Here is a 22,082-nt window from a genome sequence, read left to right on the forward strand (position 1 = left end):
CATCTTTTTGTCCTCCAACATTTATCTCTTTTTATTATCATAAGGGAGAGGGGATGCATGCACACTACATCACATGTTATAGATAGCTATATAGCTTTCACTATGTGCTTGAACTAGTCCATCTCCAACTGACAAACTATCATAGTCAGACTTAGTCAGAAAAAATCTGACGTATTGGACATGATTATAACCGACTCGCAAGCTTTCCACTCCACGAACAGCCAATCTGCTGGCCTGGTGTGGCGTCCTGTCTTCTCCTCCGTGATTGGTCCTTTCCGGCAGGAATTGTCATCGGAGGTACCGGTTTGTCTGATGGATCAATCTTTGGGTAGTAATATGACTTGAAGCAAGGGCATCACTTTAATTGTGGTAATGTCTGCCAACACCGCCTCTGCCGCTGCATAAGAGGATGTCTCCAGTAGGTTCACCCTCCTGAACGCAAAGATAGCCACCGCAAGGACTAAGGTAAAATGTAAAAAAAATCATAAAAAACAAAGTTTGAAAAACAATTTATCATTAAGCTGCATTTTACATTGATCTTGTTTACACTCTGCAACGATGACATGCCTGACATGGGTCTACACATACATCATCATTTGGGGGATATATTTGTCTCTAGATTCAAAAGTAATTATTCGCATAAGCTTGCATTTAGATCTCAATTTTAAGTCTAAATATGCCTTAGAAGGTACAATTTGACATCTGATACTTTCAAATTTTCTTTTGGAAGGGGAGGGGAGGGGGAAGAGGATCCACAGATTCCCCTACAAGGGAGTTGCATTCAAACACCCACCAGACATACCTCTCAATGGAAAACATTAAGTTTTAAAATTGGAAATTCATTCTTGCGATACTCCTGTAAATATGTCTCTTGCTTTGTTTCCGAAGACGATTAACGAATGATGCAATGTTTGTCAGGAAAAGTCTACAGCCCCCAAAGACATTAATTTAACATACCATGCTCAACTCATATATGAAAGCAGCTTCAGTCTGTAGTAAGAAACTAATTTATTCTTTATTAAGACTGTACAATTAGAGTATTAACTTCCACCTGCCTCAGGAGTAAATCCATTCCAGAATGCAGGTGCACGTTTGTCATAAAAAATCTCTAGAATATGTAAAAGGGGGGAAACAAGGACTCAAGAGCTTCATGAAAAAAACAGTCATTTGTAACCCTTTAGTATCTGCACAATTATTCGATTTAAAAAAGTCATTGAAATTCATGTGCAGCTGGGTAACTCATTCATCAAAAAAAAAGATTTCAAAATAAGCAAATTTTCTTACAATCAAGGAGAGAAGGATGCAAAGGAGATGCCTATCCTTTGGAGGCTGACAAAAAGAGAAGGACGTGCCCACTACCCTACAAAGTTTTTGCCAGATTCATTATCGTGATATTAGGTATAATGCATATATGTTAATATGTTATATAAGGGAAGTTAAGTACGTGCTTTTAATACATATATAAATACACATGTAATGAGCATGGAGTTGAGAGACTGAATCATTAACTGCCAAAATTCACAAAAGAAACAAGATGTAAATGTTGCAACGGCTGTTTTAATAAATGCAAAATACTTCATATACATGACAAGCTTGTTCCATCAATAGCACAGGTTATAAGTTTACAAGCGGTCACTCGACATACACATTAACAAATATCAATACTTTAATAGGTCGTAAACCTGACTAACTGTTTCATTTTTTATCGTTTTTGTTTTTAGGACATTCTGTGAAAAGCTTTGTCAGTATTGTATGAAGACAAAAGCAATCTAAGGCTAGGGTGGCCGGACGTCCGGCATTAGGCCGGAGAGACTTGAGCCTGCAATTCAATGACCGGTCGTCCATCTGGCATTCCGTCTCTGGACGTATGAATGTCAGGCATACACAGAAAGATTTAATGCATGAAGAAGCAATTGAGTTTGGATGTTTGCGGACTAATCTACAGCTATACATTTATGAGACTATGTGTAATATACCGGTCTCAGTCTATGAATTAATGTATAGGCCTACATGTACGAAAACGCATTACTACGCACACCACAGTGCAAACAACTTTAATAACAGATCAATGACTTCCAGCTTCCTATTAACTGCTATGACATTGTACTTTACTAATTGTATACATTTACAAGTATAAACATTGTAAATTATGCAACCATTATGATTTCCCAGAAGCAACATGGCTTTAAGAAATTTGTGAGCCATGATTGTCATCTCATGTTCTTCTCCTCGAGTTGTCAATGTCCCCTCTAGAGATTTTGTTGTCAGTAGCAACCCTATATATAGCACCTTCAGAATTGAGTTGGACCCCTAACAAGCTAATACCATGTTAATACTAGAGAGCATTATAACACTTATCCATTTTAATGTTAAAGTGGGGAGTAATTTTCCAGGTGCACCCTGTCCCCGGTAAACAGTATCTCATTGAAGTCAACAATACGGAAAGTTCGCCTAGCGAGTAGTAAAATAATTTCTGTTAGTTATGTTCAGCCTTTAAAAGTTTGCCTGTCAAAACCTCTGTCAATGTTAAACATATAATCACACCAAACAACCTGGCATATGGACATTGAAGTTAATTAAATTAAAAACAAAAAATGAAACTGATGCCTATAGAATGAAAATTTGTCAAGTTGGTTTTAAAAAGAGCGATGAATCGGTTGCCATCAACTACCAGAATTGGTTAAAAAAATAAAGGTATACAAATTATGTTCTTGTCAATCTATGTAGAGTAAACAATCTTACTTGCAAGAGGTTCCAAGGAGTTGAAACCAAGGATCCGATCCCAGAGAAGCAGTAACTGGTCGCTGGCAAGGTAGCCAGAGAACGCTCTCATCAGCCATTTGAACGCTAAACGTAACCTGTTGATATCAAGAAATGAGTATGAAGGTGACTGACATCACAATTAGGGGGGGGAAGGAAGGGTGGGGGTACAAGGGAGTAGTTAAAGCAGCATTCTATCTCTGATTTAAAAGTTGAGACAAAGCCAGTTTTGCATTTATTAAAACCAAAGGGACAACAAATTTTGGCAAGCTTGTTGTACTACAATCTAAACTTATAATGCCAATTTCTGGTATAGTTATTTGATATAAATCTGGGCATTCTATTCAACAAAAAACAACCAATTTGCAAAGTTTTTCCATAAATCCACTCTTACTCTTTCATCCAAAAATGATAAACGGCAAGATCAACAATAATAAAAAAAAATAGAATTTTGTCATAAATTTATATTCAAATCCCTAGCACCAATGGTCAATTTACTATTCGTTTGTTCATCACCATACAATGATAATTCAATAATTCTCCTGTGTGTTTGTGTATGTATGTGAGTGTATGCATACACATCGCTCAATATATGCACTCCATCCTGTTACAAGTTTCTTACCTTTGTCTTAAATTTATTCAAATCCCTAGCATCATAGGTCAATTTGTTCTTTACCATACAAAGATAATTCAATAATTCTCCTGTTTGTATGTGTATGTATGTGAGTGTATGCACACACATCGCTTAATATATACTCCATCCTGTTACAAGTTTCTTTCAACTGATGTTGGTGATTGATATGCATTCCGCTACCATGGAATCATTCGTTTATCTAACGATAGAATCTGTCATCATCGCCCGTTAATCGGTCTACCCTTATAAACCCCGACAGTCACTTAATCGGGCATTTTACTTTTGTCACCTTCTCATCGCCTAAACCAGCTTATCACATAACACCCACTTAATGGGCAAAGATGATACACCGACGGGCGGCAAGACGCTCTTAATTTCACAAGAGATTTCCCCGAGAAGGTAAATATTTACGAACGATGGCCCTACAGGACCTAAGAACCAGATACCATTATCACCGCCTATGGTATTCGTTTTGACATAAACTCATGGCACGAAAAAAAAGAACGAAGAAAAAAATGTGGCATATTCTATTAAGACTTCAATTAAAGTCGCCTGGATTGTATGGATTGGTGACAGTTATTAGCGATTGTGAAAGTACCATGATCTTTAAGAGAAAGATTTACTATCATGGTGTGTTTGATGAATATTAAAAATACAGAGATAACAGAAATAGAAAAAAAAGAAGAAGAAGAAGAAGAAGAGGAAGGTGACGGAGGAAACATTTTTTTTGGCTGCATCAAAATGAAGAAGATGGGGATGACGATTGAGATGTTGAAGGAGAAGTGGTCGTTTCTATCATGGTTACATATCAAAAACATGTATTAAAGAAATTCATAACTGAAGCACAACACACATCTATAGGCTAAACATTGTGGAAAAAAAGAAAAGCGAAATGGCAAAAAGCCAGATGGTTATATCTATAGTTTAAGGGGCTGGTATAAAACTTTGGTTGTTAATATAAAACAATCTACTAAAAATATACAGTACCATAGCAACAAGAGACAAGCAAAAACCATACAATCAGATTACCATTGACGGATTTATTATAATGAAAGTTTAAAAGAGCCAAAAATAATGGGCTAGAATGTGACCTTAGGATTGTAATAGACTTAAAGGGATATTCCAATGACAGAAAATGTAACTAATAAATATATATATAAAAAAAAAAAATTCCACTGTTACTAATTACCCCACTTTGGTATGTTCTAGTTTGCATGTCTAAACACTCTGGATATAACCATTTATTAATGATATATTACTTGCCTCATAAATAATCTCAATTTTACGTAGAAAAACAACAATATTTTCATTTCAATGGTCATACTGACAATAACCACCCACCCAATCTGCATTGCCAGATGCAATAAAAGAATATATACCACCAACTGTAAAGAAATATACATTTTCAATACGGGAAAAAAATGGATGTGGTTTTGGCCCAAGGACACAAAACGTTTGCAATGAGCTATCAGCTTCAGTCACCAAAATGTCCCTTGAAGACGTGAAATTTAATTGACGTACAGAGATAGTATTTCTCACATGGTTCATAATATTAAGTCAAGACATATGCCTTGTTCAGTGTATTAAGCCATCTGAAATTTGTACTAGTATCAATTATTGTCACAAAGTTTATGAATCTTTAATGTGCAATACGATATTTCAGAAAGTGTTAATACTGGCTTCAATTTATATTGTTAAAGGTTTTAATTTTTTACGGCCAAGTTAGCATATCTAGCAAGTTTTATGATCCCATTTGAAGGAGCAGTGAAGGCCCGTACCCAAAAAGTGTAATCTTCCTGAAACAATAAAAACAATAACATTAATTATTATTAAAGGGTTCTTTATATAACTCACTAATTAGAGGCAACCAAATGGTAATTAACATATAAGCACAAATTTAGATATCTGTAGTTAGAATGAAGTTGTATCCAATTATGTGAGGCTAATATTTGGCTTGGTCAGAAATGCAACAAAGTTTATAACTTCATAACTTTATAACCTCAGTGAAATGCATCCGTTAACATTTCCCCTTCTCCTAATCACGTAATCAGTTAATAGCCTTATCCCATTTTGTGATGCAGATATTGTATACTTACTGGGTGACCATATGTCCAGATTTCCTCCAACACTTTATCTATCTCACCAAAACGTCCGAAAAAGTTTAGAGGCAATTAGGATTAAAAATTTACAGTCCTTCAAATGAGAATGATTTTAAATTTATGTTTTGAGCTATTTGATTTCAACTCTGGAACTGTTTTCATGCAGGTACCATATCAAATAAATTTTCTCTACAAAGCGGAGGGCTATACCCCCTCAATTCAGACCCATTCCACCTCCAACCCTGCCTCCCCCCCTCCCCAAGCCACGACAAATGTTCCTCTTTTCTTCACATAAAAATATGGTCAAAATGAAATAAAACTGTTAGCAAACTGCTTATCCACTAGAGAGCCTGTGTAAAAATGTGTGTTCATATCCCTTCTGTTACTGTACGTTATTTGTCATTTAGCCTCTGAAGAAGATCCTGCTAGGATCGAAACGTCAGGCCAACTTACTTTTACACATAAAAATATGGTAACGTTATTAAACACTACGCCAGCATTAATTGCCCCCAGGATGTCCCACATGTGTGACGCCTATCGCATAGTCACGGCTGCTGAGTACAAGTTAAGACACTATTCTCTAGCTTGCAAATTTTAAATAACAAATGATGTAAAATAATGTCTGACAGATTGAGTTTGGCAATCCTGGGAACTTGGGAAGTAAGAGGGTATCACGATATACCACTACAAATTTAACGACAGTCTGGAGAACTCAACGTTGTATATAAGGAAAAAATCTTTGCAAAATCAACGTTCTAAGTGTTTTTTCTCCTGATATTAAACTACCGAATCCAAGGACAATCGGCTATGAGGAGTTATTTCCCGGGTTTGGTGGGTCTGACCAGTTTGGTGCTAAAACAAGGTTTTTTAATCTGTTATTTTCGGCGGAGAAACCCAGACAAGATTAGCTTCATTTTGGCGCTCGGTAAACCGATCCCTTGGTTACGTGTCTTATTGTAGTGTCCCGACCTTCAAATTGTTCATCTCTTTAGAGTGCAAGAAGGTTAACATGGAATGGAATAGTAACGAGATACTATCACTTCTCAATGGTAGATGCTTAACAGTGATATGTTCTGGGAAGTGTTTTCAATAAAAATCTGTGTGTGTGTCCATGAGAAGGACACTCAGATAACCATGGTAAGATATTCATTTAGACAACTAGTTGTATCAATGCATACAGCAGTCAGTTCTATCAGGAACACGGTACTACATTTCAGCTAACCATTTTGCTTTTTTTAGAGATTAGCTTAAATGAAATGGTGAAAACCTTCTCAACTATTGCCAACAACTTAAATCCTTTATGTCAAACTTTTATGAAAGCTGTGACCTTTTCAATCAGCGCTGGCTTCCATGATGTTTCCAAGAATCGACATGTGCTCCAGCTCGGGTACACATAGCATATGATTGGACGGTTAACATTGACTTAGAGCAGGATTAATTAGTTGTTAGAGCATTGCATATTCTCCATCTGAAAAGTGGATCCATGTGCATGCTAGATTGAAAATGTTTAAAGAATACTTGAAAATTGTTTGTACCATTTTCATGTAGGTTAAACTTTCAAGGGCGAGGGCAAATCACTCAACTTAAACCCATCCCCTAGGCTGGGAAAACTTGTCCTTTTTTCTTCAGACAAAATACTGTAACCACGCAACCTTTCCTCCTCCTCCCCTACCATCACCTCACCATCTTCCAACAAGATAAAGTGATACCCCCTCACCCTCTTCCAAAAAGATAAAGTGATACACCCTCCCCTCACCCTCTTCCAAAAAGATAAACTAACACATCCCCCTCTATTGATTAAATTTGTTTCATTTTCCGGTAACCCATGTAACCTCACTCTTGCCTATCAGTGTTAAATATCATTTAGTATGTTTAGTGATATTCTTTACAATATAGCACATATGTGCTGCTCTCCATGAAATTCCAGTCAGAGAATAACCAAAATTTTGGCATAAAATGAAAAATGAATTGGAATAGAAATTTTTTGAAGTAGTTGGTGGGGTAAAAAATATATACATATTATCCCGACTTTAAAGACACGTTTGATTCCTTTCAAGCCGGATAAGAGAAGTCATGGCTCTTAATAGGCCCCTTTGAGGTTACCGCTTAATCCTCTGAGATTTATTTAGGCAATCCCTCGACTACTCATTTCACCTCCAAAGATGTATTACTGCCAACATTTATCTATACTCTCTGTCCTTAAGACATTATAAGGAAAGCAAAATAAAAAAAAATAAAAAGAATTGGAAAGAAAAGAAAAGCATCTTTGATTTTGAATCATTTGAAGGCAGACAGATGTAGACACATTGGCAACATTGATTGCTGTCGGAACATGACAAATGACGGAGATGAAATACTCACGGATGAGCCCCCATCTGCCTTAAATGGTAAAACAGATGTGGCTGACAGGCTTGTAGTAGAGACTCAAAGAGAATGCAGATTGACACGATACCCTGGGAAATGAAAAAGAAAAAAGGGGGAAAAAAATGTTAAAATAATATAATGTCAAGAGTATTGAAAAAGGAAAAATCCTTTGTCCCTCTTTGGTAAAATGGAATACAAAATTTGTGATGTCATGCCCTAAATGATAGAATGAAACAACTTAAATTTTCGCCACAAATTATGATGATACCCTTTAAGTTAGGGATGATGAAAAGGATAAATGTATGTTAGCCTGGCATTTCAGTTTAATAGTCCCAACAGGATCTTCTTCAGATAGAGCCCCTCTGCAAAATGATACCAACTTGACCTTAGTAGTGGTCAGAAGCTGACAGAAGTGGGACAAATGGCAGTCCCCCCTCTCCCCCCCCCCATCCTCTCCAAATCCACATCCAACATAAAACGAAAGAAAAAGAAGAAGGAAAGAAAGAAACAAATATACTGGTGACAAGTATCTTTCAAATTCTCCTGTCACACTATAAACAGGTTTTGGGATTTATGCAAAGTTAAGACAGACAACTTAATTATGCTTCGATCCACTAAATTTTACCAAAATGACAAAAAAAAAACCACCACCAATATTACAAGAATGTGTGCTTTGATTGCAAGTTTAGCAGCAATACTAGTGTATTTTTGTCTTGTGATAGATAATTTGTTAATTGTTAAATCATTCTCGTTATTATGTATGAATGTACACGTCTCTTACAGACTGCTGTCTCCTGGGATCTAACTATTAATTGCTGCCTGAGAACAAACTCCTTTTAGGGATTTAAATATCACTTCTGCATAGCCCTTGTGAACAGAGGGTGTTTGGTGGTTTCTGGCAAGACTGGAATTAATAAATATCAAATACACATAAAGTGTGAAAGTTGTCTGTTGTCTCAGTCATCATTAATATCCTTGAAAAATATGTATATAAATATTTCGGTTCATAAAAGTTTGAAAAGTGCTGCCTTCTATTGGGCAGGAAACTAAACTTCAAGTGTTCCAAGCTTAACCTGGCATGTGACTAAACTCTCATAATACAGAGAATCCTATTATGGTTCTGGTTGTATAAGGAATCATTTTTGCGTACTGAATTTGGTAAAATTTTGACTGTTAATTTGGCACTAACATCCAACCAAGTTTCATTTCAAAGATTGCAAAACCAAACAGAGAAAATCAAGAAAAGAAATGACAACATAAGAAAAAAGCAACAATTAATGGATTTCAAAATTGATGTTCTGCACGTCGTAATTAAATGAAAAGTGTTGATTGATGATTATTTTTTTCTTTTGACATTAAATGGAATCTGTCATTAATTTATATTAGATCAATCATATCTAATATCAGATTTGCAAAGTTTATCTAAATTTAAAAAGAATCTAACAATTCTCCTTCTCTTCTGTTTCCACCGTTGTCTGGTGTTTGTAATATTTGACTTTTGAAATTGCTTCAAATTTATTTTGCCAGAGTTTAAACTGTTTACTTCTCCGGTCTCTTCTCTCTCAATTCCAGTTTACTCGATCAACAAGGGGGCAACCTTTAGGGGAAAAAAACCAGACACATGGTGACTTAAAGAAAACATATTAGCTTTTCGATCATTAAACGAGTACTAAATCAAACTGAACAGGCACCGTAACTTCAGGATAGGATTTTTGTTTCCACAAGACGCTCTCTACGATATAAATAATTTCAAGAATTTTTCCCTGGATGACACAATGGTATAAACTCCGTCAGTTTCTTCCAGTGATCAGAACACGACAATTAAAGATGGAGGGCTAGAAACGAGGCAAGATTTGTGTGTTTTGGTTATATATTTTTGCACTCTCTATTATGTGGTGTAAATGGTCTCGACAGCTGTTAAGGCGGTCGTAAATGAGTCTCTAAATGAAGCCCATAACGATACCCCATAGCAGTGATTGGAGTCGGGCGACACCAATCTTCCAAATCCGTATATAGCGAAACAGAGCTGCCAATCCCGGGAGGAAATATAAATCTTTCTGTTTATTCAGTAAACAGGAAAAGAACATATGATAATTGGAAAGATAAATGTTCTCATTTTTATCTGTTTCTACAAAGAATTTTAATCTGCAAATGGCAAAAGATGGAAATTATTTGAGGTCAAGAACTTGATGGTACGTGAGGAAGTAAAACGATGGAGCTGGTCTTTCCTCCGGGGATCACATGCCAGTAGAAAACTGCTAAATCATGGCGAAGTGGGACGGAAAATATGTCTAGACGGTGATACGATATTAAACTGAAAAGTACAATTTAAGAGTTTTAAGTTGATCTCGAATAGTGACAGTAAAAGTGACCGAGTGAAAAAAACAGTTTAAACCAGCATGGCATCCCTAACAGCATTTATGGCCTTATGAACCTTTCACTTGATGAATTACAGCCCAAAGACAAAAAATTTACCACCTTTAATTAATTTTTCAGGCATTTGAAGTTTATTTCAGAGGAAAAGACCATTTTTCTTATTTAAATAGAAATTTTTTTTAAAACAAGTTTTCTGGCACTGATCATAAATTTTTGATATAAAATGGAACTAAAAATGTTCTTATCACTGTAATGAGTCATTTTTTTTTCCAAAACTAATGAAATTATAACAAATGAGTAGAAAATTTGTTTGAAATTTTCTTTTGACTTGTATGTGATTAAATACTGACATGAAATTTACACGATTTTTCAGACTGGGATGAATAATTACTAACTAATTAATATTCATGAGATGAGAGAATCCCAAAAGAGAGTGTTTAATCTTGAGGTCAAATGTAATCTGAATTTGTTAATTATGTCACTCTGCGGGTGCCTACACATTGTTGATGAAATTTAGTCAACCAATCAAGGCATCTTTATGAAAAATCTTATCACAAGGAAATATCTACTAGTACAATAAGTTTACAGAATATAGATTGTACAACCCAGGGGTAGCAAACCTCCCCACCCCCTCCCCTCCCATCCTCTCTCGCAACACAAGAAACTTCAAAGATGTGTAATTTGCATATATAATGACAATAAAATATTGTCAAATGAGGACATTTGTAATTCTGTCAATATTAAAGGTTGCAATTACGCAAAATGTGCATACTTAATTTTTCTACCATTTATTAAGATCTATTGTTACTTATTCTTGGAAATTCTAACACATTCCCCTTCTCCACACACCCCCCCCCTCTCTACACATTAAGACCAAAAATCCTGAGAAAGATATTGAAGATAAGAGAATAATACAACAGGAGGATGTTGAAAGATATGGACCCTAGATGTTCTTCCTGTTTTAATTTAAAGTACAATCCGTTACAAGAGGTGAGATCAAGAGGCGATACACGAGGTCGATGTGAGTTTTGCGTACGAAAAAAAATGATCCAATTCAATTTTTATTGATGATAGCCCCAGCAAATTCCTCCAGAGGAATAAACTTGCCGGTGAAAAATTACTCGAGCTGAGATTACGGGACATGGCAATGTTTTCTTCTTTTCCCTTCTGAACTGTTAGTGCAAATCAGGGAACACAAGTGGCCACTCCAGGGATTGAGGCAATTTCTTGGCCATCCTCTCATCAACTTTTCCGAAGGTAAAGGCTCTACTCTGTGTCTTATAGACAATCCCGACAGAAGAGACTGTTAAGCACCGTTCTTGAAAACCTCTTCAACAAATTGGACAGGAAGCATATTTTACGCTCAAGAGAGTCTACAGAGTCCAATCGGTGAGCTGAGCTTTAAGCAGATAATGCCGATGGGATTATCGAGAAACGGCTTAAAAAAAAGAAGAAAAAAGTACATCGCGACTCGCAAACACATTCCAAGGACCTTATTATCCACCGACAGTACTCTCTCTTGCCGACCGGCGAAATGAGAACCGTTTTCCGTACGGAGTCTTCTCCCAGCGTTTGTCTTTTCATTAATGAGCTCCTAGCTGAGAAATTGTCTTTAATTGAACATCTATTTATAGAAATAACTGCAAGATACACCCCAGAGATGTTAAGGGAGACAAAAAAAAACAAGCAAAAAAAAATGTGGGCAAGCTAGACCCCGAGGCTCTGCATATCTGGGTCATGAAGTAAATATAATATTTTTTGCCGTTGAGAAAAGAAAAGAATACTTTGCGTTTGTTTAATCATTCCTCAGTTTTCTACAACTGGTTCAAATTTGTGGCAACAACCTTGCATAACCCCCCTCCCCCCCCCCCCCCTTGCAACTGGGCCACTACTGTTTGAATAAGAATACTATTACAGATCTGTGTGTTTGACACATATGAATATACTTTTGATGAGGAAAGTAAGAGATAATTTAAAGTTGCATTTTTTGCATTGAATTAGTTTATACACCCTGGTGTTCAATGCCAAAGCACAAACAAGGTAGACAATATTAAAACAAAAAGTAACAAATTTCGTATCTTCTGTGAAGAGCGAACGTAGGTTAATGTATAAAAGTCATTAAACATGTGATGTTTGAATCCTAGATCCAGGATCTTCACAGAGGGAGGTCTAACATGATGATATTGGAAGACAGCTTACATAGCAGATGGGACGTACAGATAACTAACATGAAACAATGAATGGAACGGATAGACCAACAGGGCAGTGAGAAGGAAGGAAAGAATTAACTAGATGCGTTGGGGCTACACTGAATAACAACAGATATAATAAAGTAACGTTATCCTTCAGTTGAACCGATTGACATTGTTTCACACAATAACACCAATATTGTACCACAATAAAGACATTACCAATGATAATTAACAATATCAATAAATTTAATCACTGCCTGTCTGTGTCTATATCACCAGCTAAGTCTTTATTACCAAATTTGTAACATTAATATATATTATATAATATAACATTAATAATTGTCTATTTCATATACACACAGTGTGTGCTATCAGGCCTGATGTGAGTGGAGGGGAGGGGATGGGGTGGGGAGGGTGATTAGGGCCCTGGGTCTATAAGGCAGCCGGGATCAACATGGGATAAATACTATAGGGAAAGAAATGAAGTCTTCCAGAAGGGGGACTGGTGATATATTTCCCCCCAGGGCCAAATCTTGCTCTTGACACCACTGTTTATAAAAAATAAAAAATTTGCATATTTCTATGACAGTACTGTACCCAAATATATCATACCATTGATATATAATTGCTGATTTCATATTACGTACCTAACATGATCAGCTGATTCTCTTTCTTATATTGTTTTACGCACTGATTATGTAAAAGGAAATTTCCTCTACAATACCTTTATGCTGTTTTGCATATCTATTGGCACATGCACTTTATCTAATACTTTAGTATCGTTTTCCTATACTTTTTTTAGTTACTCTAGGTATTTTGTCAGCTGGAAGGTCACTTACATATAACCCAAGGGACAAATTCAGGCACAACTGTTACCTGTAGTACAGTTATGAATGAAGTCTGGATACTCATTTGTTCCTGCAACACATAAGAGGGTATCTTCGTCTATCCAAATTAGGGTTTTGTAAAAGATTACTGTGTGTATCCAGTCCGTACCATTTCGTGCAGGGGTAACTTTGTGTTCCCATATTTAGGCTGTGTGGTTGTTTTGCTGCATAGTATTCATGTTATTCTTTTGCATAGCTTTACTGCACCTTGTGGAACAGGGAGTTCATCCTGGGATTATCCCATGTTTCTTTTTTGGTTTCTACGTTTGGAATAAACGTGAGGCATCCTCAACTCTCCACCACAAGTGTGACATATTATGGTAGAATAATACTCTCGTACGTGTGGATGAGATGAAAATTAATTGCATAGTTGAACCACTGATAATGTTTAAGGGAAAGGTTTTGTGATGAAATGAAATGTCTAATTTACCTCATAAGTTATGTTTCTACAGTATTTTCTGCCAATGTTTAATTTTTTGGAGGGGGGGGGGGGCGGAGAAGAGGGTAGAGGGGTAAATCCAAGTAAATCTTACCTGTGGGTGGGATGAGATGGTGTGCAGCCTGAAAAGATGTCTGGTATAGATCTCTCTGAAGAAGTAGTAAAGTGTGATTGGTTTGTCAAAGACGTAGCAGAGAGGGGCAACTGTTGAGATGATAGGAGAAAGTTCAATACTTTATTAACTTATCAAGTACGAGAAAGTATATATACGGATTTAATACTAAGGATCACAAAAAGTCTCTTTTGATATCTGATTCAGCGTTGTTTAAGGCATTGTGTGATATATTACGATAACAAAGCAAAGCGTATCAGAAATCTAATGGGATTGATAATTCCTGATTTTATCGATTTATTAACAATCGTTACGAAACCAAAGAAATCGTGAAAGTCTGTTCTTCGGTTAATTCAATTGCATTCACCTTTGGAACATAATGTTGTTGCTCAGTAAAATATTACTGCAAATGGAACAAGTTAACACAAAACAAGTCCTGTAAATAACTATTTGGTTCCTTCAAACATTCTTAGAAACAAACTGACTGTATCATTTCTATTGCCCCTTGTGAGCTGAGACATCTGGACATACATAAAAGACATATTCTCAACTTAAGTTGAAATATTAGCACAGTACTGTGTTCCTTTAAAATATGGAAAGAAATAAATCAAATTTTTTACTTATAGAAAATAAAGCAATCGGTGCATGAATTGGATTCCCCTGAAAAACTGATACATTTTAGATGTCCCAAAAAGACAAATTCATTCCCAATTGGTCAAATACGAGGTGTGAGCCGTAAAATATGGAATAAATCAACATTCTATTTGATATACAGACAACAACATTGTATAAAAATTGTTAATTTAATAGCAACTGCTTGTATTTAGTCAAACCTTTTACCAAATCTACCAACGTATATTACCAAATATAAAATTGCAATATTGCTCAATCTCAGATGTCCTAGCTCTAAGAGTTTATACTGAGTGAGAGTTTAATAAGAGCAAGAGATACAGATAAGTTTATTAGACTCTCAAATAGTAATCTTTCCAGACACATTTTTGGATCAGCGTTCACTGCACGCAAAAAGATAAGTGAAAATTCAAACTTTTTTGCATCTTTCTTTTCTTGAAATGAAGACTCAATCAGTCACTTTAACAAGCTACATTCTTAAGGGATTCTGGTGTTGATCAACATTCAAAATCATAGCATATAATGAAAGCATTAAATGACATCATGAATATTAAAATCATAGCATGAAATCATAGCATAAACTGACAGAATGAATATTAAAATCATTATACTAAATCATAGTATTTAATGATAGCATAAAATGAAAGTATGAGTTGATAGTGTTAAATGTCACTGATTTATAAAAGAGACAAAAGTAAACTTGCCCACACTTTAATATTGATAGTGAGTTATACTTTGTTAATATGAACAATTCGATCTGGCCGAACGACAGAATCTCTGTTAAGAACACCGGGCACTCTATTAACATGTATTGTTGGAAAAGCCAAAAGCCTAAACCGTTGGCATAAAGGAAACCAAGTTTAACATTTCCACTAGTCAAATTATTGCCTTTTCTTATCCTACTGTTGAGTTCTACTTTTTCCTGGGTGGCAGAATCAATGCGATGGTTACAAACATGTTTGTATGAGTACCCGTGCAATTTTACTGGTTGTCGATATGATTGCTATTCGCAACGCGGCAAATTTCGAGAGCCACTCCAGGAAGATGATATCATTTCAGTCCGTACTTGAAAAATTTCTGCCGCTGTGAAATCAAACCCAGACCTCTTCCGGTTGACGCAAACATCCCTGTCCGAGAAAGCGGCTAGTCGAGGGCTTAATAACTGGGATAACAGAAAATATCACAATTTGGACAAACTTTTAGGATAGTCAAAAGAAATTCAATTTACACTCTCGGGATGCTTGACCTCCTCTCCGAATCTGTAACGACGTCTGCGAGATTACGAAGATCAACGGAACGAATGGCACCAGAGGGTCGTTATACCCCATCTAAGATCTCGGCCTAAATTGTGCCATTCGCTCTGTGAGACAATATATCACGTTAATCGCATTTTGTTTTTACAAAAATGAGGAACTGGCCCAGTTTTACTTTTAAGCGACGAGATTTCATCGTCTAAGAGAGCAAAGCATAATTTTTGCGCCGTTGCACACCGATTGGGTTGTATTGAATGAATTTGGCAATCCTTTTTAACACAGTATGCAAGTTACTGTGGACACTGCAGACTTGTACAGTAGAAGGATAACAACAGTGTGAGTATGTATTTAGAATTCTCCCTTTGGTATGATCGAGTGTGAACATGAGCAGTTACATAACATTGAACTAGAATGTGATAGCATCTTGTTACATTTCCAGTACAAGTAACGATTATCACTGGCAGATCCAGGATTCGAGAATTGAGGTGGTGTGACCCGAGATAATTTCATCCCCTTACCCTTAAATCACTCCCATGGGCCATTAATTTGACACCCCCCCCCCACAGGAATGTAAAAAGGCAAGCCAATTTCAGAGTATGGTTTCTTAAACTATCACAGCTGGAGACATGTCTCATGTTTTCTGTCAGTAGTCAATTTTCTGAATGTCTTTGGGAAGGTAAGTTATAAATAACCAAGTTGGCATTTTTAGAAGTTTTATTAAATGTAAAACTCACAGTTTAATTGACCTTTGTCAAATATGTCAAGGATACTTACATTCAAGTACTTCTGATAAGCTTTAAAAAGATATTACTATTATGCTGTATAAATGTATTGTTGAACAGCTCCCTCTATACTCGACAAGATAAATTACATATGCCAAATAAAATTAATTACTTATGAAAGTAAATCAATGGTTTACTATGACCTTAATTGACCTCTTCAATTTTTGTATGTTTCTCCCAACAGCCCACTGGGGCCAATTTACATTTCTTGGAAAACTAAATTTGGGTATGATTAAGAAGAAGCTGTTTTATACACAATACTGGGCTAATGAAAACAAATAAGACATTTTTTTTAATCAATGGTAGGTTTGCTACCACACAGAGTTCTGAGTTTTCCAAAAAGCTCAAGGACATGCCTGGACCAAGTGGTGATTTATGCACACAAGAGGACGCCATGTAAACACAAACTGCTGAACAATTTTCTTTATCTACAAACTTTTCTTTCAAATCGCATAAATAGCTGAGCATTCTCATAGAATAGTTTTGCTATGATGGCAGAATGTCATGTTTCGTCTAGCTTGACAAGAATGTAATATTTGTTTTCAACAGAGAGCTGTGTTTGTGTGTGTGGGAGGGGGAGGGGGAGGGGAGGGGATTGGAGGAGGAATGTCTATTGAATGCAAGCATAACAGCAAACCACAATGAAAATATTGAGAATTCAATGAGCTATGTAGATTGGTGGCTACAACTATTGACTGTCACAGCATTTGTTTTGAACAACAGTGTTTTTATGAAACAAACAAGGAATCATTAAACCAATAAAAAAAACTGAGAAACTTCTAAGCAAATGATAAAGGTGCATGCACATCAAACCACAGGCAAACTTACAGAAAGTGATACAAATCGATACCATTCTAAAATATAAAATAATCAAAAGGATCATTAGGAAATCTTTAACTTATATCTATGATTACTTTGTTGTTGATTATAATAGGTGCCTCAGGCCTGCCCCCTCCTCATCGAATGCCCCCTGAAAAATATGACACATTGTCCCGATACCACCAGTGGACTCATCCTTTGAACACAATAGAAATGATCAATCTTTTAGTACATACATAGTATCGAGTATTTGCAATGTAAACTGTTTAATAAGCTTATGTTTGGTACTCACTGACACAATACAGAAGTTTTTACAGGAAACCGTACAAAGGCCCCCCCCCTTCCGTATAATATAGATGGACATCTCATAACTTACCGTACATTGCGAACCCATGAAATGGAATGATCCCGTTGGGAGGGTACACGACTGCATAATCGCTGACACCGAGCATTCCTGGGAAGAAACACAAACCCATAAAAAGCACTATCATCACTTGAACCATTAGAGAGTTAATAAACTTCAGGGTGTTTTTCCTTTTTTTTCTTTACGGAAACAATCAACCCTGATTAGCCCCTTCTCTTTCAAATATATATAAGGATGACCATGAAGACGCAGACTGTGCCTTTCAATTTTAAAATTAATAAATAATAATCAGGAGGTATGGTGACTCGATCGTCGGAAAATGTATCAAAAAGGGATCATTTTGTTATTCTTCCATTTTATACATTAATAAACGAGAGAAAAACAATCATGGCTTAACCTGTAAAGTCAACATGAAATTGTCTAAACTTCAGCTTTGCTGTGCTGCCTGTAAAATAGTTGGATGATATTTTTTCACAAAAGTCCAAACAAAAACACCGAGGCTACCTCCGTTCCCAAATGATTTCTTCGTGATAAATATTCTTGCTAAAGATGAGAGAGACTCTCTCTCTCGTAGAAGGTCATAAGAGGCTGCGATGAGTCGTTAAGTCTCTGAGCGTCTTCGCCTCCCTCACCGGAGAGCCCTTCAGCCATTTATTGAAAAGGTATTAAGAGCTGTAGGGACAAGCCACCTTTTAAGAAGGTAAAACATCTTAAACGTTGTTGAGGCCAGGTAGTCTGTTGTCTACAAGATGCACAAATGGACAAACACACAAACACACACACACAGAACAGACAAAAACAGGTATAACTATTACTATACCTCTGATATAGGACTTGGGAGGTGTTGCCGAACTTTGAGCAAAATGCTTCAAGACTGTGGTGTCCCTTGAGAATAGTAGAAGAACCTGGTGGATGAAATCCTCAAAAACAAAATACTGGTCATCATTGGTTGCAGTCAACTTGACATCCTGACGGGAGGAGGAGGAGAGAAAAAGGTGTTTCCAAAAAGTGCATGCTGGGAATGAAACTAATTTGACATTCACTTCATATCTGTGAAAAATTTTATCAATTAATATGACATTGTCATCATTTCAAGGGATGTCCTCGATCCCCCACCCCACCCACCACCAGCCCCCCCCCCCAAATGCTTTCATGTCTGTCTGGACTGAAAAAGTCAAAGGTTTAATCTCAAGTTGGTTTTCCAAATATTATAATGCATGCCTGTAATGGCTAAAAGAGAGACGTCTAGGTTTCAACCTATACACGCTTTAAACATATTTCTGGTTTGTAGTACTCGCCACAGACAGGAAGTAGTGAAAGAGATAGTAATTCATGTTGAGAAATGAGAAAGTGAGATATTTTTCAATGAAAGCTCTGCCCTTGGTTAAAATGAAATGGATGGCAAGTCACAACTTAAGCTGTCTTGGTCTTACAATAAAGAGGGAGAGCCAGTTTGTTTAACGACTATGTTGAGCCAGCTGAGATGATACAACTATTTGTGAAACATGTTGAGAATGAAAGATAATAGGAGAAAGCCAACAGATTTAGAGATTCCTTACCAAGTTTGATATAAGATCATTTAATGTTAAAGCCTGCATGCATACAATATGTTCAAGTTTGGACCTTAAGTGACCTTTGACATCTAACGATAGAGTTCTGCTACTCACTAATGAGACTCTACATTTAGTATGAAATTTCAAATATACTGTACCACCTCTTGTCAGAATTTGACCTCTGGAGAACTTAAATGATTTTGACCTCCATAAAAAGCAATCATTTTCTTGAACTAATTAAGGTTTCTTGAACTAAATAAGGTTTCTTGAACTAAATAAGGTTTCTTGAACTAATTAAGGTATAACTGTTCCATAGGCTACCTATGAACTTCATCCAACCTTTTCTTTCAGATGCATATTGTTTATTAGCCTGTATTGTAATTACTAGTCTTCAGCACCTTGACCTCAGTTGACCTATACAAAATTCAGTGCGCCCAATGGGTGCTCACTAAATGGCACCCGCACCTAATTATGAAGGTCATCCAAAGATTTAATTTTGAACTTTTTGAGTTTCCAAGTTCTTTTTGCAAGTTTTTATACAACTTGACCACAGGTGACCTTGAATGACATTTGAACTCTACATGAAAACAAAAGGTTTCTTTAACTCAGTAAGGATGGATCAACATTTGAAGTATGAAGATAATGCAATCTATTGTTTTGGAGCATAATAGTCTTAACTAGATATCAGACTCTTGACCTCATATGACTTTTTGGCTCTACCAAAACAAAACTGGTTCTTGTACTCACTGATGTGGATCCACATGCTAATTAAAGTATGAAATTCATCCACCGTTTACTTTTTTAGCTTGAAATAGCTTAGTACTATTAGGTATTAACCATGCAGCTGCCCTCTTCATCCCCTCCCCCTCCCAGCTCTCCCCCTCCCCTCTCCCCCCCCAGTCCTGCCATCATCCACATTCTCTATCATGTTGAAACAGGGTAGATACATTCTGTGGCTAAATTAATCCCACTTTTTTTCCAATTCTCACCCATCTATGAACTTGATTTAATCAAGAAATGCATTCAAAACAGCGAGCATTGTCACAGAAGAAAAGAGTGCAACTTTGTCCATCAATCTCCCTGTCACTCATCTTACAGAAACAGTAGCTGCTAGGAGTGTTTCTTTCCAATTTACAAATGTTTTTCTGGAATCTTGGCAAAGGTCTGCATATATCTGTGCAAAATGAAACCATCTAATCACACCACCCCAACAAGAGGGAAGAGTACTGTCATCAAAACAGGCTAAAGATAGTATTTCAGCCCATTTACCCTTATGCATAAACGGAAAAGCATTCATAAACTATATCATTAAAGGAGAAGCGTATATATACCTTACTATCTTCCGTAGCCTAGCAGTATGCACTCATGATGCACAACCTAAATCCATGCATAAAGCAGTGTTAGCTCAGTGTTAGCTCAGCTCAGTAGCTCAGAGGAGTGTTAGCTCAGTGGTTAACGCCGGTGCCTTTCAATCATAAGGTCCCCGGTTCGAGACACTCCCAGATTAATGTATGTCGTCCAGTTACAGAGTTGTTGACAATTAACAATTCATAATCATGGACGTTAAATATGAATGTAAGAGACTGACTTCGGTCAGCTTGCGGCTTTGATAAGCCAATGAGGCTTCTTCGCGAGTTCCTGCTTGCAAGCGGATCTAAAATAGATACATACATACAAGCAACTACTGTACCAGTGATCCAGTTAGGAGAATCTCAATGCTTCTTAATGTGACTAATATTGACAACATCATAACAAGATTGAAATAATCCAGTCAAAGATGGATTCGTCACAGGACCAATAGTGATTTTGGATTTGTTTTAATGCTATATTAATTGTTGCATTTGTCTCATTAGGCTCTAGTAATGAGGTGTTATAGTCTTCAATTAGCAGCTGTTGAAACCTTTCTCTGGCATATATAACTTAATGATACTTGCCAGCTATTGTATTCATTATCGGTGTGTTTGAAACTACACAATAAAAATATGGAAATATTAAAGTAATGCAAAACAGATCCTTGTTGCACTACGAGTTGAATTGACATTTATATTACACACTGACGAAATGGCTGCATGCCACAGATTGATATAAAACTTTGAAAACATTGGTGCAGAACCATCTCTCAAACAAAAGCAAATTTAATCCTTAACTAATTGGGGTGGGGGATGGGGGGGGTGGGGAGTTGTTCAACACAATCGTTCCGGTTCCAAATCACAAAAGATAAGATCCACGGTTTGGCTTGACCCACCCCTTTAAAGGAACCTCTTAATCAGTGAACCCAAGCGATGCTGAAAAATTGATCAATGTTCTGAAGTTGCCCCCTCGACAGGACTGACCTACATTTCAGGGAAGCAAGGATCACCTGAGATCAAACATTTCATGTTTTGATGTAAAAAAAACAAAAAAAAAGACAATCCTGTCAAAAACATGGAGGCATTTATTAGCGAGAAAGAGTTCAGCAAACATTGGAAAAGAATTTTACCTTATAGATCAGCTTATCCACCAAGAGGTCGTGCTTGAAGACATAGTTCTTTAACTGTTCGTAGATTAGTTTGTCCTGCAAAAGATCGCCAAAGGGGAGGAAGAAGGAAAACACAGTAAGTTATTGACCACAAACTCTCCTTTATTATTTAGCTATGCACTTTGGTTCATTAACAAACATGCATTACTCAGTAATCTTATATATTGGCATTTTGTACGGATTTGAAAGGTCAACCTCATTGCTCCCAAATGTCAGATAATCTTGGTCACCGCCATTTCCAACTTAAATAAAAACGTGCTTCCGCCACCCTCTTTTTCTCCTTACTGAGAAATTTTCACT

At 36.5% G+C, this 22,082-nt stretch overlaps 1 protein-coding gene across 2 annotated transcripts in view; it reads right to left on the reverse strand.

Moving 5' to 3' along the window:
• Positions 1-130: 130 nt before the first annotated feature.
• The window catches only part of LOC139980018 (TBC1 domain family member 19-like), a 146,627-nt gene continuing 124,675 nt past the window's right edge, over positions 131-22,082 (reverse strand). For both annotated transcript variants that reach the window (XM_071991362.1, XM_071991363.1), the window contains exons 10-16: positions 21,744-21,818; positions 18,532-18,679; positions 17,724-17,801; positions 13,846-13,955; positions 7,855-7,946; positions 2,743-2,858; positions 131-460 (exon numbers count right to left, since the gene is read on the reverse strand). In XM_071991362.1, the coding sequence (XP_071847463.1) occupies positions 318-460; positions 2,743-2,858; positions 7,855-7,946; positions 13,846-13,955; positions 17,724-17,801; positions 18,532-18,679; positions 21,744-21,818 (762 nt within the window). In that variant the 3' untranslated portion in view covers positions 131-317. The remainder of the gene's footprint in view (positions 461-2,742; positions 2,859-7,854; positions 7,947-13,845; positions 13,956-17,723; positions 17,802-18,531; positions 18,680-21,743; positions 21,819-22,082) is intronic.

The sequence above is a fragment of the Apostichopus japonicus genome, chromosome 14 (genome assembly GCF_037975245.1).
Source record: "Apostichopus japonicus isolate 1M-3 chromosome 14, ASM3797524v1, whole genome shotgun sequence".
NCBI classification, from domain to species: Eukaryota; Metazoa; Echinodermata; class Holothuroidea; order Aspidochirotida; family Stichopodidae; genus Apostichopus; species Apostichopus japonicus.